This window comes from Podarcis melisellensis, assembly GCF_964234715.1.
Source record: "Podarcis melisellensis genome assembly, chromosome: 2".
In the NCBI taxonomy this organism is placed as follows: domain Eukaryota; kingdom Metazoa; phylum Chordata; class Lepidosauria; order Squamata; family Lacertidae; genus Podarcis; species Podarcis melisellensis.
The window spans coordinates 10826724-10842369 of NC_138529.1; the positions used below are offsets into that span (position 1 = coordinate 10826724).

Sequence of the window (15646 nt, forward strand, 5' to 3'; positions counted from 1 at the left end):
GCTAATTAATTTTACAAAACAATGGCATTTTAAGACATCAATTCACCTCCCTCAATGGAAAAATGTAGCAGATTTCTGTGGCTAGTTTTGCGCCTTACATCACAGCACAATGGTTGGGAGGGAGAGAAAGGAAAGAGGGTATAAATTTTGTAACTTAATTGCTAAAAATAGAGGAGCTGAATGTCAAACTTAATTAAAAAACTACACCCTTTGATCTTGCCCCTAATCCCAGATGTGACAGATGCTGTTGTTCGATGGTGAACAAAAGCTACTCTTCACAAGCTAAGATGCAGTTTCTGGTTTATCACATTATGTGGTCCAGAGCTCAGGACTCGCACATTTCACTTGATGTGTATATTACTTTTTAAGTTTCTAAGGCCATGCAGCAGAGCGGAGCAACCCGCTTCAGGTTGCACCAGGGGAAAGGTTAGATGAAGACCAGAATGCGTTGTCTTAATACTGCAGCAAGAATCCCTATAAGTGCTGGTCCTAGCCTAAGGGTGGGGAAGATGCTTCTTTTTGACTCCACTTTAGAGAGTGAAATGTCTTGGGCACACACTTTAAATATTCAGGCCTCAACTGCGCACTGGCACATGTTCTGCTTTGTGTGGGTTTCAGAGAAGAAGGCGAGAAGACGAGGACTCGTATGGGGGCCTTAAGGCATAGAACTGGCTCAGTCTAGAACATGTAACATTTCTGCTGTCTTAATAGGTGTTCTGTACCTATATTGTACCGGTTTCACTGTGTGTCCAGGCCCGATTCACGGTGCTGATATTGACCTTTATTTTTTTTATATATAATATTTATTAAAGATTTTCAAATATAGCAGAAAAAGAAAAAAAAAAGAAAAAGAAAAAAAGAAAAAGAAAAGCATCCAAAGTTAAGACCTTATTTTCATAAGCATCTTTCCAGGACTTCCCCTCCCCTCCCCCTCTTGTGTTCCACTTCTTTCACATAAATTCAACAAATTCTTACACCAAGTTTTAAAATTATTATCATTGACCCAATTTAAAAAAGATATTTTCCCATCCCCTAAAATCGACCTAATCCCTTCCACGAGTTCCCCTCTTTAATATACAGTACAGATTAGAATCAAAAAAAGATAGAAAAAAGAATAAAATGTAATTTAACACCCTTTGGATTCCAAATTTCCCTCCCCCCCTTTCCCGGTTGCGTTCCCAATGTCCATCAATATCTACTGTCGTCCTGGAGCTCCCACATCTAAACCATAGTTCTTCACCAGTCCACTTTGCCGTCTTTTTAATAGTCTTTGCCGTCTTTTAAATCATCTTTAATATCGAATGTCCAATCTTGGAAGGAGTCTGATTCAAAAAGGTCCATTTTTTCCATCCAGATCTTTATATTTAAGAGTAAAAACTCCATTTTTATTTCTTTAGACCTTTCAAATCTGGATGTCCCAAATGTTCCCGCTTTCAACTTTGTCCAATTCTTATTATTCTTGTTGTTCTTGTTAATCTCTCTCCTCCTTTTTTTTTCCTGCTCTCCTGCACAAATGTTCTAATTCCAAAAGCTTCTAATTCCTCTACAGAGGCTTTGTTATTCAGGTGCAAAACATTACGTCAAGTCCCTTCCATTCTTCAATAGATAAATCTATTGTCTCCTTTAGTGTATAGACCTCTGTAGACAAAATAGTGTTCCATTTCTGCAGTTTCCCAGGAGATAAAAAGTCCTTTTCCAATTCCATGCCAACAATACTTGTAGTGTCCCACAGCTCCTCTAGAGGGATTATAGTAACTCTGTTTCCTTCCAGATCACACCCAACAGTCAAAGTAACTTGTTGTTCCTTGTTTTAAACAATTTATATCCAATTTATAACAAATGTAACCAGCAAAGTCCTCGTAACAAAGTTCTCTTTTGTTCTTCCACTTGACATCTCCTTTGACAGCTGTCAAAACCTCTCTTTCTCCTCTCCCGGCACTCTCACAGATCGCTCCCGGGGTTCCGGGGGGGGGGGTGTTGCATTTTAGTTCACATTCCACTTTTCTCCTCCAGCCCAGTCTTATAATTTTCCATCGCGAAATTTAGTGACTTTATCAAAATAAGGTTGCACTCGATCTTAGTTGTCAAATCCCTTGCTTTAGCTCCTCTACAACAGGGGGGAGGCTGACTTCCTTTTTTGCACCTCCCCCGCTCGCTCCGAATTTTTTAAAAAATATTTTTCTCCCTTTTTAATCCAAGTTCCAATTACTCACGGGTTATTCTTTTAAGTCCAGATTTTCAATGGAAGAAGTCAGCGCTCTCCATCGAATGGCATGCAGCTTCGCTCGGCAGGGGAAGCGGAGGACTCAAAGCACCACCCCCCCTGTCACCCGCTCCGCAGCCTTTAAAAAGGCTCCTTCGCGGGTCGGGGGGGCGCAAACGGTGCCAGCCGAGTCACCATGCCCATGGGTTTCAGCGCCCATGGTTTTTGAGGGTCCCCGCGTCGCCGGCGCGGTGGAACCCAGCCCCTGCCGAGCAGGCTCCCTCCGGAGCTCGGAGGGACTCCGCCATTCGGCGATGGCGCCAACCCGGAAGTCGATATTGACCTTTAAAGCCCTAAATAGTCTGGGTTTACATAAAAGATCAAGTTGCCCATGCATTAAGGTGTACTTCAGAGGCCCTGCTTAGGTGCCAACCTACAAAGACAATCCCTGTGGTGGGCATACAGAACAGGGCCCTCTCAATGGTGGTCCCACAGTTGTGAAATGAAGCTCCCTCATTGTGTGATCAAGTCCCGTCCCTCACTGTGTTTATGCATAGGCCTTGAAGGACCTTTTTGTGATGACCTTCAGTGACTAATTGCAAACAGCTAGAGAAATGGTGTTGTGGGTTTGAGTTTTATATGTATAAATAAGTCTGGGCTATTTGTTGCACTGGCTTTTAGTAGTTTTGCGAAAAAGAAGTTTCAAATAATATTTTATTGTTTATGTGCTGATGGTGTGTTTTGTAAACTGCTTTATGAATGTTTCTTAAAAGGCGGGTTAGCGTTTGCCTGTACATAGTTCCATCCTTATTTCAGACATCATGATATATCGGTATATCACAATGTTTAGCTGGTGATATACCGTGATGTTGAAAACCAGATATTGCCCAGCCCTAGCTATGCATCTGTTAAATAAGCTTAATTATAAGGTGGGTTATCTTGAATGAGCTTTCTAAATCCAGAAATAGGTTCCTGGAGCAGTGTTGAGGAATATCTGTTACTCATTCTGGGCGCTTTGTCACTTCCTGCTCTGTCACTGTGCAAGGAACCATGGCAGTCCAAATAACAAGGCCAAACATCACATCAAGTAAAACACGGCACTGCAATTTGTATGGGTGGCAACTGTTGTGGGTGTTAACAGGTGGAAGCGGTGGCTAGGGAATGAGTTTGGAAGAGTGGTAGATTGGGGGATTCTGTGCAAACCCCACTGACGACTAACATTGCTTTTAGTGAAGCTTAGGCTCAAACCAAATGTTAAAAGTAATTGTATGGCTAGTAACCACATCTTGGTAGTTGTTTTTCTAAACCCTCCAAATTAGACACAGCCAGCACCTCTCAAGTTTCAGTGGTAGCGCAGCAAGAAGGAACCACAATCTTGGTGCAAATCTCTTCCTCAATGCCCCCTTCCTCCACCCCTTGGTGCTGAAAACAGCCTGGGTAGGTGGGATGGGGGGAGCTCCCATTGATGCCAATGGGAGCTTCCCATCCCATGGCTAATTCTAGCATCCTTTGCTTCCTCCTCTTTGCAGTATCATGAGTGCAAGGTGGGGAAGTATGTTTGGTGGTGGGGAGGGAGGTCTAAGGGGAGAGGTTTGTATTTTGGTGAGATGCAAGGGGAGGGAGTTGGTACGGTCTAAGGGGCTTAGTGGCTTGGTGAGTGGAGCAAGCAGGGGCACAATTATGTGTGTGTGTGTGTGTGAGAGAGAGAGAGAGAGAGAGAGCGCCACATGGCTTTTTCACATCCCAGGTACCAAAATGTTCTGGCTCAGTTCTGGTCCCCTCAAATAGCCAGCAGTACAGTGGTACCTCGGATTAAGTACTTAATTCATTCCGGAGGTCCGTACTTAACCTGAAACTGTTCTTAACCTGAAGCACCACTTTAGCCAATGGGGCCTCCTGCTACTGCTGCGCTGCCGGAGCACAATTTCTGTTCTCATGCTGAAGCAAAGTTCTTAACCTGAAGCACTATTTCTGGGTTAGCGGAGTCTGTAACCTGAAGCGTATGTAACATGAGGTACCACTGTATCAGTTTCTTAGGTGCCAGCCTTGTTCAGGCTTGTGGGGAGAGAGGGTGTGTGTGTGTCCATGTCCACTTCTAGTATCATATTTCTTTTTCACAAAAACAACAGCAGCAGCACCAGGTGCATGACATTTTCCCAGCCCCAGATCATTATTGCAAAGCGTCAGGCCTTCTCTTCCTTACTATACACAAGCCCAAACACACACACACACACACTCACCCTTCTGTCACCACCCACACAAATTGCAGTGCCATCTTTTATTGATGTTCTGTGTGGCCTCGTTAGGGAGGAAAACATGCTTGCATTAACACAGGCAGATGGTTTCGGATGGTTTTCCTCCCTCAAAATAAATTTTGCTGCTGCTGGTGGGCATGATGGGTAGAAACTCAAATTGCTCAACTGCTGAATTCGGGGAAATCCCCCTTCTCTGTATTTAGATCTTTGAAAAGCTGTCAGTCAAGCGACTTGTGGCGCTCGTGATGGGCAAGTCATCCCGTCTCATTTCCCATTCCCCCCACCACCTCCAGACTTCATTTTCATAGCTGTTCCTTTCTGCCATTGCTGCAGAGGCTTGCAGAAATCTAATTCCTGAGCACCATAGTTGGTCTCCTGACATTTAGCACTTGCTCAGAGGGTCAGAGGGTTTTGCTCTGTGTTGTAGCCATTGAAGAACCAAAAGTACCAAGGCAAAACACAAAATTGCAACATTGCACGTAATGGATAAGAAAGGAGCTGTTTTACTGTGAGGAAAGAGGGGGAAGATATCTATAGAGAGCAGATGGGTTTTCTTCAACCCCACAGTGCTCCCTTCAAAGCAAGCTTCGGATGCAGTTCCTAACTTGTTAGGGCAAGAGTGGGGGACTGTTTTTGACTTGGCCAGATCCTCATCCTCCCATCTCTGCAGCCCAATTTTGACAGGTGAGCGGGACAACCTGCCAAAGTTCTTTGTGCAGTTCTCCAGAAATGCCTACAACCAGGAAATAGGGTGTAAGCCCGAGGGAGCAAAGTGGGACTTACTCCCGAGTAAACATGCAGAAGGTAAGGGCATTATTTTCTAAATCTGAGATGTGCTAGAGTTCAAGTCTACCTGGAAATCATATCCCTTAGTTTGGATTGTCAAACTGCCCTGAGATCTTTTGACGAAGGGCGGTATGTAAAAACAAACAAACAAAAAACAAATAACACTAAAGATTGGGTTTTTGCGGGGAAAGCTCCTGAGCATAAAAAGAAAATATGCAGATATGGAGCTTTTAAGGACAGACCAGTGTCTGGAAAGATCAAGGCAAAAGGTAAATGTGGATTAGCCCTTAGTTTATAGGTAATAACTGTGGAAGCATTAGGTAAATGCATTTGGCTTCATTCTCTCTCTGTGTGTGTATGATTTGAAACCCAGAAGGCCCTTATTATCTCCCTGGTCTTCTGGAGGGATCCTCTAGCTCCTGTTCTGGAACTTTGCCACTGTGCCTGCCGGGTAAAAGTGGACGCTAATCTCCTTTAAGCCCTCGCGCCATCCTAGTCCTCCCAAGCAACTGTGACAGGGGCAGGCCGGGCACAGCAAGGACACAGGCGGCCTTTAAAGCAGCAGGTAGATTTTGACTCTGCACTTCTGCGTGTGCCTGGGCTGGAGGAACAAAGGGATATTAGGGCGGGATTCAGCAGGGCAAGTTTCCCTTCTGGAGGGCTAAGGCTGTGTTTTAGCCTCGTGGGAACCCCATCAACTTAGGAGGGCTTCTGCCATGGGGCAGGGCTGGTGGGGATGGGCTTCTCCCTCGTGCCTGTAACAGGAACCGAGAACGCAGTCGCTGCAAGGACAGCTGACCCTCTATCTCTGTGGCTGGTTCCTCACTTCCTGTTGCATCGTTGCTCTCCTCTGCTGGGGCGAAGACCACAGAGGTAGGTGAGGGAGGCTAGAATCAAAGTTACTCTGCACCTTGGGGTATGATGTTGAAAACTGCCTATGATTCTTTGTGAATGCAGAGAGTGGCGTTGCTCTATCCTTGCATCTCTGGGGTGAAAGCTGGGGCTGAGCTGAAATGCTTCCTCCAACTTCACCATCCACGCTGGGAAGTTGGTGCAGCATTTTTGGTCGCTTTTGGGGGTGCAAAAGCCAGCATATGGAAGCAAGGGAACCTCTCATGCATCCTGGCAGCTGGTTTCAGTGGCGTAGCGTGGGTTATCAGCACCCGGGGCAAGGCAAGTAATTTGCGCCCCTAACCCATGGATTTGTGCCCCCTAACCCGCGGATTTGCGCCCCCTAACCCGTGGATTTCCCTAACCCCCAGATGTTGCGCCCGATGCGGCCGGTCCCCCCTGCACCCCCCACGCTACGCCACTGGCTGGTTTCCCCACCCAGCAAACCCTTATGAGGTGGACAGGAAGCTTTGCCCTCCAACTGGTAGGCTTTATGATGACACAAAGCGGTGACACCGTGTCGCCATGTAGCCCATGTCGTGCTCTCTGAATGTCGCCTGACTCCAGCTCCTATCAGCCTCAGCCAGGATAGCCAACTGTCAGAGATGATGGGGATTGGATTCCAGTAACGTAGAATCACCTAACCGGAATTAAGATTGCTGGAAGAAATATCAACAACCTCAGATATGCAGATGACACAACACTGATGGCAGAAAGTGAGGAGGAATTCAAGAACCTTTTAATGAGGGTGAAAGAGGAGAGCGCAAAATATGGTCTGAAGCTCAACATCAAAAAAAACAAAGATCATGGCCACTGGGCCCATCACCTCCTGGCAAACAGAAGGGGAAGAAAGGGAGGCAGTGAGACTTTCTTGGGCTCCATGATCGCTGCAGATGGTGACAGCAGCCACAAAATTAAAAGACGCCTGCTTCTTGGGAGAAAGGCAATGACAAACCTAGACAGCATCTTAAAAAGCAGTGACATCACCTTACCGACAAAGGTCCGTATTGTTAAAGCTAGTGATGTATGGAAGTGAGAGCTGGACCATAAAGAAGGCTGGTCGCTTTAATAGCTTCATAGCCTTATCATCCATTTCCCCCCCTTAATCCTCTTTCAAAGCCATCCAGGTTGGTGGCTGTTGCCACATCTTGTGGCAGTGAGTTCCACGGTTAAACTATGGGCTGCGTGAAAAAGTGATTCCTTTTGCCTTTCCCAAATCTTCCAACATTCAGCTTCCTTGGATGAGCCCTGTTCTTTAGATTTGTGAGAAAGGGGAAAAACTGCTCTCTATCCACTTTCTCTCTACCATCCACAAATGTATATACCTCCAACAAGCCTTCTTCCTCACCCCCACCTTTACTTGCCTTAAAAAAAAATTAATAGACAAGAAAGTCATAAATAGCAGGCAGGATGATACGACGTACCTTCAAGAGAGTGACCTAAAACAGTAGCTGTAACGTATTCTTACAATACATCTAATAATACCCAGGACATCCACTGAGCTAACAGAGGAAGGGATCAAAAGGACAATGAGCAAAAGTTTAAAAATTCTGTCCAATAAACTCAGATGGAATGAAAGTCTGAAATGGTTGTTCATGCTTGTGTATGAGATAAAACTCCCACCAAACTGCGGCAAAATTCTCTGGCTCTGCCTGGGCTCTAAGAGTCTTTAAATGATGGGTTAGCTTCTCTCAAACAGTAATAAATAATGCCTTTGAATGCCATCTATCCAAAGTAATGCGTGAAGAATCTTTCTTGCCCTGTGAAATGACCAATCAAGCTAAGACCATTAAATAAATTACTAGTTATTTTCCCACAATAGCTACATTACTCTCCTCAAACACTGATAGCAAACACAATTTGGACTCCAACATCACACTTTCCCCAATAATAACCCCAATTTGTTTCACCACGTGTTCCCCAAAGACGCCTACCCCTGGACAAGCCCACCAGAGGTGCCGTCAAGTCCCCTTCTCAATGCGGTTCTGCCAACATAAACGGCATTGCCCAGTGCTTGAACTCTGGCAAGCAAGAATGGAGTGCAACACCAGTGGTGAGCAGTCTTCAATGAGTTCTCACGAATGGTGGCTGAAACAGAAGACAGGGGCTTAGGGGTCCAAAGGTTATCCCAAAGACCAGGACCCACTTCCTGTCCAGTACCTCTCTCCCAAAGGACCATAAGGCCAGAAAAAGAAGAGAAGGTGGTCCTCAGTAGAATACCAGGCCTCTTCTGCACTCTGGAGAGGTAGCAATGAGAAGTTTATAAGCTGTGTGGGGACTTACGGTAGTTGCTGTTCTCTCAACAGAAGGCTCCTGCAAAAACGAGCTAATTTAGTGAATCCTCAGTCAGTTAGTAGAAGTGCCCCTAATCTTTTTATATATAAATTTTTATTAGATTTTTCCTTTACAAATTAGTCCATACAACCATATTTTCAAGTTTCCAGTTTTTGAACCTCCACCAGCACCTCCATCAATCATCCATTTTTCCTATCTTCACGCATTTTCTATATATAATATTGCCAATTAGTATTATCCTTCCATCTCTGTTTCTTATATACAATATACCTTATACTATCACAAAACCTCTTTAAAACCCACTAGCGTCGTCTGTTCATCACATATGTTTTTCAGATAATCCGTAAACTTTCCCAAGTCCTCGATGAATTTGTGATCTTTCTGATATCTGATTTTTCCAGTCATTTTGTCCAATTCTGCGTAGTCCATAAGTTTCATTCTCCACTCATCCAAAGTCGGTAGTTCCTCTTGTTTCCATTTTTGGGCCATTAATATTCTTGTCGCTGTTACTGCATATTGAAAAAGTTTATAATCCCTTCTATTTATCTCTCTTCCTGTTATTCCTAACAAAAAGGCTTCTGTTTTTTTTTTTTACAAATGTATATTTAAGCATCTTTTTCAACTCATTATATATCATTTCCCAGAAACCCTTTACCATCTTACATTCCCACCACATATGAAAAAATTATCCTTCTTTTTCTTTACATTTCCAACACTTATTATATGTTTTAAACATTTTTGCTAACTTTACGGGTGTAATGTACCATCTGTATACCATTTTCATAATATTCTCCTTTAACACCGTACATGCAGCAAATTTCATATTTTCATTCCATACTTTTTCCCAATCAGCCAATTGTATATTGTAACCAAAATCTCTGGCCCAATGTATCATAAGTGCCCCTAATCTTATCTGTAACTTGTTGTGCCGACAAAGGGATAGATCGATCAAAGACGTCCCGCAACTAGTGTGGCAGCCCCACTTTGTGCATTATGGAACTCAGAGCACACTTGCTTGATATGGCAGATGAAATAGGAGAGTGATCACTGCAGAAAGAAAGGGTTCTCATTTCTTGTGCCATTTGTGCCAAACTGAACAATGAAAGAAAGGATTTGTCACTTTCTTCCACATTACCTGGGTGGCTGGTAGGGAAAGAAGTGCCCTAGGACCCTCGTACCTACGGGACCGCCTCTCCCGGTGTGCCCCACGGAGGACCTTAAGGTCCGTAAATAGCAACACCCTAGAGGTCCCGGGCCCTAAGGAACTTAGATGAGCCTCAACCAGAGCCAGGGCCTTTTCAACACTGGCTCTGGCCTGGTGGAACGCTCTGTCTCATGAGACCAGGGCCCTGCAGCAGTGGCGTAGCGTGGGGGGTGCAGGGGGGGCCGGCCGCACCGGGCGCAACATCTGGGGGTTAGGGTTAGGGGGCGCAAATCCACGGGTTAGGGGGTGCAAATTACTTGCCTTGCCCCGGGTGCTGACAACCCACGCTACGCCACTGCCCTGCAGGATCTGATTTCTTTCCGCAGGGCCTGTAAGACAGAGTTGTTCCTCCTGCCCTTTGGCTTAGAATCAATTTGATTCCCTCCCCCTCTTTCTTTTTTCCTTTCTCCTCCTGTGATGAGGCTGCATTTTAATGTTTTAGTGTTGTATTTTAATCTTGTTTTTTAAGTTGTATTTCAACCAACTTGTTTTCATTATTGGTTGTTAGCCGTACTGAGCCCGGTCTTGGCTGAGGAGGGCTGGGTGTAAATAAAATTATTATTATTATTATTATTATTATTATTATTATTAAGCTGTTGATTTCATTCATTGCCTCCAACCCTATCCAAGTTTTAGTCTTGACCCCAAGAGACCGTAAAAAGAATCTGCCCTAATTGAAAGGCATCAAAATACAGTCTGTCTGTCTCTCACACCCACACTCTCCGCAGCTTGAGATTTAGCGTAAGGAAGTTTGGTCAGTCATCTTGCCCTCTTGTTTCACAAAATAAAACGGTTCAAAATTGATTGCTGTTGTTTCATAATCCTGTCTGAGATAAAAATTGAGAGGGCTTGGAAGAAAAAAAAGAAGTTGTGGGAGGGCTATTATTTTAATAGCAGCAATCCTGCCTAATAAGAATAAATTGAGAGGATGCCAGGATCATAAGTCATATGTAATACATTGCAAAACAGGTACATAATTCAACCTAAGTCCAGACAAATCCTGTGACATATGAACCACCAGGTATTTCAAGGAAGTCAGACACACCTTGATACCAAAAGCGCCACCTAATAAACAGCCATGTTCTTGGCCCCAGCTTCCAAAACATTGTCTCCAATTTATCAAAATTCATGCCCAGCCCTGTCACAAAGCTAAATTTGCCAATTTCTCTTGCGGAAGAGGCATTTGGGGATCTGAAAGAACAGAGAGGTTGTCAGCAAAAAGTCTGCGGAGCTGTGAGTGACCTTTATAATCATAACCCTGTATCAATGAGTTCACCTGCAGAGATCCTGCCCAGAGTTTAAATAAGAAGGAAGACAAGAGATATCCCTATATAAAGTAAAAGGCAAAGAATCTTAAATGATTTGTTCAAACCACAGCTCAGATCTAAAAACTAAAAGGCCCCAAGCTAAAAAGGCCCTAATGTTGTGAACCTCCCTCTTAAGAGAGTTGTTCCAGATCATATTGATTGCTCTATTTTGGCGACCCTTTTGCAGGGAGTGTGCCAATCCACAGGGTTTGCAACTTGCAAAAGTTACAGATTTCGCATGGAGCTGCCGCCACTTGCAAATGGGCTTTTGGGGGCACCCTCTGTGTGAAAGCTGTAAAGGTTATTCTTCTTTTGGTTATTCTTCCGCACAGGTGTGATCTTCTCTGTGCATCCTCAAGGGGTGTCTGCACTCGACACCAGCTACTGTACTTGATCTGTTCATACCCTACAACATTTCTCCAATGAAAATAGGGACGTCCTATTAAACAGAGAAACTAAAAACTGAAAGACTTGCCCATTCCTAGGCCAGTGCCATGTGACAGGAAAGAGAACATTGTGGACCACTTTTAAGGTCCAGACTGCCTTTGGACCAAAGAACTGAGGTCCAGCGCCGAGGGCGTTCTGGCAGTTCCCTCGCTGCGAGAAGTGAGGTTACAGGGAACCAGGCAGAGGGCCTTCTTGGTTGTGGCGCCTGCCCTGTGGAATGCCCTCCCAGCAGATAATAAGCAACTATCTTACATTTAAAAGACATCTGAAGGCAGCCCTGTTTAGGGAAGTTTTTAAAGTTTAATGCTCTATTGTGTTTTTAATATTCGGTTGGAAGCCGCCCAGAACAGTTGGGGAAACCCAGCAAGATGGGCAGAGTATAATTATTATTATTATTATTATTATTATTATTATTATTATTATTAGGCTGGTGTGCCAGGCCTTTAGGGGATGCCACATGCCAAATCAGCCCTACTCCAAGGAAGGACCCCCCCCCGCTCGCAACACATAAAGTCATCAGCTGTCCCAGAAAGAATGCAATGTACAAAGCAAAGGCATTAATTTTTTTTAAAAAAAAGCTTCCCTATATAGTGCTGCCTTTTAGATGTCTTCTAAAGGTTGTAGAGTTGCTTATCTCCTTTCCTCGCGAGTTGCATAACTCCATACCCTCCAACATTTTCCCGATGATAATAGGGACATCCTAAAGAAAAGCAATGACAAACCTAGACAGCATCTTAAAAAGCAGAGACATCACCTTGCCAACAAAGGCCCGTATAGTTAAAGCTATGGTTTTCCCAGTAGTGATGTATAGAAGTGAGAGCTGGACCATAAAGAAGGCTGATCGCCGAAGAATTGATGCTTTTGAATTATGGTGCTGGAGGAGACTCTTGAGAGTCCCATGGACTGCAAGATCAAACCTCTCCATTCTGAAGGAAATCGGCCCTGAGTGCTCACTGGAAGGACAGATCCTGAAGCTGAGGCTCCAATACTTTGGCCACCTCATGAGAAGAGAAGACTCCCTGGAAAAGACTCTGATGTTGGGAAAGATGGAGGGCACAAGGAGAAGGGGATGACAGAGGACAAGATGGTTGGATAGTGTTCTCAAAGCTACCAACATGAGTTTGACCAAACTGCGGGAGGCAGTGGAAGACAGGAGTGCCTGGCGTGCTCTGGTCCATGGGGTCATGAAGAGTAGGACACGACTAAACAACAACAACAACAACAACAACAACAACAACAACAACAACCAACAACAACAACAAAGAAAAGCAGGACATTCTGGGATCATTTCAGAAACCGGGATGGCATCTGTAAATCCGGAGCTGTCCCTGGGAAATAGGGACATTTGCAGGGTATACTGATCAGTTGTGGTATGCCTAGGCAGTCCACACACGACAGTTTGCCTTGTTCTTGTTCGCTCTGTCTCTGAATGACCAGGACAGGCAGCAAACCAGTTTAGCAGCCCACTTGCTCTCACACTGTCATTCCCAGGCTGTGTAGCACATCAGTTCAGCAGGCGCTGTAAGCCCCTAAGGTGAGGGGAGCAGCTTTGGAGTCAGAGCCACAGCTGTGAAAGTCCAGTAGCAAGAACGATGGAGATTCTCTATGGATTCAGGCCTCACAAATGTCAGTTCTGTTTGTGCTCAGAGCAAGAGAAGCCTTCATTCTGCGTGGCGAATAAGCCCATTGATATATCATATGCAAGTTAGGCCTCTCATCCGAAGCAAAGGTTTTTTGTTCCAAATCGATTAACTGTCTGGCTTTTAAGCAATCGGTCAATCAATCACTTGCATTTAAGTTTGTTTGTATACTCGGAAGCTCTTTTGAGGCTTTTGAAGGGAGCGTCATAATTTTATGTTACTGTTTTGCTGTGTTCAGCTATCTGCCACTCTTTACAGAGGCCGGAAGGCATAGCTGGGTGTGAGGACTGGTTTAACATTAAAGGTGGAACAGCAAGGATGGTGTCGGCCCCTTCCGGATAGAGTTGAGCCCTTACGAAAGTGCTGATCTGGCAGTGTGTTGACGGTGGGGACTTTTCACCTGCATGTTAAGCTTGTGGTTGATATAAACACAGCAATTAATCATTTAATACTTGCAGCTGTGCTGCAGCTACACTTGATTTGCATAAATGTGCTGCATTGGTATATATTATAACATCTGTACAAGTGTGTACCCAGGACTGGGTGTCATACAGACGTAAACCAGTTATGCACCCAGGCAAATCCAAGTTCTGCATCCAGAGATGCTGAATTTTGCAACCTGTATATATTATGCAAACTTTTGCAGACTGCCTTACTTATTCTGCATTTTATTTTATTCACTATCCTTCATTACGTATTCTGTTTTGTTAGTTATGGGGTGGGGTATGGTATGTAGAGGTGGGAACTATGAAGGGCAACGATATCCTGTTATTAAAACTTACTCAGCTACCCCTTTTACTTCTGAGATTTAGGCTGTGTAAGCCCCACTGAACTCAGCAGTGCTTACTTCTAAGTAACCGGATCACACTGTTCGCAGGCTTCTTGCCATATATACATACATATAATTTAAATATACACTTATATATTTGCAGCCATAAGGTCTAGAAACTTGCTTTAACAAAATGAAACCTGAAACTCTGACAAAGCTTGAATTTTGCATCTGATGCAGGCTTTAGCACCCCACCCCAGCAAACCTTCCCATTTCTCAAATTATTCTCTGGCTCAAATAAGCTCTAACAATCTTAGCCCTCTTGCAACCCCCTTGCACAATACTGCAATGATCCACTTCCTTCTCCATTGTGAGATTGTTCATGACCTTGCTGTTGGAAACGGCCCAAAAACCACGGACCAGTGAGTGTCTGGGTCTGATTTCTCTCTCTCCTTGCGGTGTCACAGTTGTGTTTTACTTAATACATTCCGCCGCTTTGCTTCATCACTGAATTAAGCTCTAGGAGGGCACATCCAAGCACACCAAGGCTTTGGGGAAATAGAAAATCTTCCCTTGTGACTTTGTAGGGGTCCTTATCAGTAGAAATACGTTGCAGAGGGCGCCCAGCAAGTCGCAATGGATGTGCAACACCTTGTACAAGTTTGGGGATTTGCCTACAGAGGCTGCAAAGAGCGCTGGCAAAACTGACCAATTCCTCTTCTGCTCACCTCAAGACCCCTTTCCAATTTCACCTCCACAGTGAAAAGGCATCTCCCTGCTTAGTGCAGAGCGGGGAGCGAAAGAATGCCAGTTTCACTGTTGCTCTTTTCCGCCTTTACAGTGGCGACTAGATGATGTGCAATTACCACTGAACTTTCCAGGACTGACGGCTGGCTGCACAAATGGTTATGTAAGCAATCGAGGAGGGAGAGAGAAACAGCTTTTTTTCTTTGTTTTTTTGGCGGTGTGATTGTGGTGGTGGAGGGAATACGCATGCCCATGCAGAAGCCTTTTTTTGGGCGGAAACTCCACAGATGTCAGATAATTTGCAGTGTTTCCATTGGCTATCTGGCTCTAGGTGGGCTGGACCAGTTCAACACATCCCTAACTGTATAGTTTGCTGCTGCGCTCCAAGTGTGTGCTGCAGATTTGCACCCTTTCGTGTAAAGCTGCAAGGTAAGTTTATGGCACCCAAGCCAACCCGTTTGCCATGTGCAAGGACTTATCAGTCATAGCCCCAAGACTCACTGCGCTGGGGAGCGTGGCTGAGTGTGCTTGCTAAAAGAATCCCTAGAACAGAGATAGCAAACCTTTCAGGCTCTTGATGTTGCTGGACATCATTTCCCATCTTCTCTGACAACTGGCCAACAACAAGTAGAGGGCCATAGTTTCCTTTTTAATTCAATTATTTTTGCAACTTTCAAAAGTTTAACATATACACTCCAATACATAATAATTTTTTGTTTTGTTCTGTTGACTTCCCACCCTGTTTTCCATGGTGTTTTTATTTCTCCCCCTCTGCTGCACCCTGGTAAAGGTAAAGGGACCCCTGACCATTAGGTCCAGTCGTGTCCGACTCTGGGGTTGCGGTGCTCATCTCGCTTTATTGGCTGAGGGAGCCAGCGTACAGCTTCTGGGTCATGTGGCCAGCATGACTAAGCCGCTTCTGGCAAACCAGAGCAGCGCACGGAAACACCGTTTACCTTCCCGCCGGAGCGGTACCATTTATCTACTTGCACTTTGACGTGCTTTTGAACTGCTAGGTTGGCAGGAGCAGGGACCGAGCAACGGGAGCTCACTCCGTCGTGGGGATTCGAACCGCCGTCCTTCTGATTGGCAAGTCCTAGGC

General features: G+C 44.8%; 1 protein-coding gene across 9 annotated transcripts in view; it reads left to right on the plus strand.

Moving 5' to 3' along the window:
- Positions 1-15646, plus strand: part of ZNF385A (zinc finger protein 385A) — a 197635-nt gene that overhangs the window by 93640 nt on the left and 88349 nt on the right. The window contains exon 1 of one of the 9 annotated variants that reach the window (XM_081898772.1): positions 14685-14707. The exons of the other annotated variants lie outside the window; for them this stretch is intronic. Coding sequence (XP_081754898.1) covers positions 14700-14707 — 8 coding nt within the window. The 5' untranslated portion in view covers positions 14685-14699. Of the gene's footprint in view, positions 1-14684; positions 14708-15646 lie in introns of those variants that run through there. 9 annotated transcript variants of the gene reach the window in all.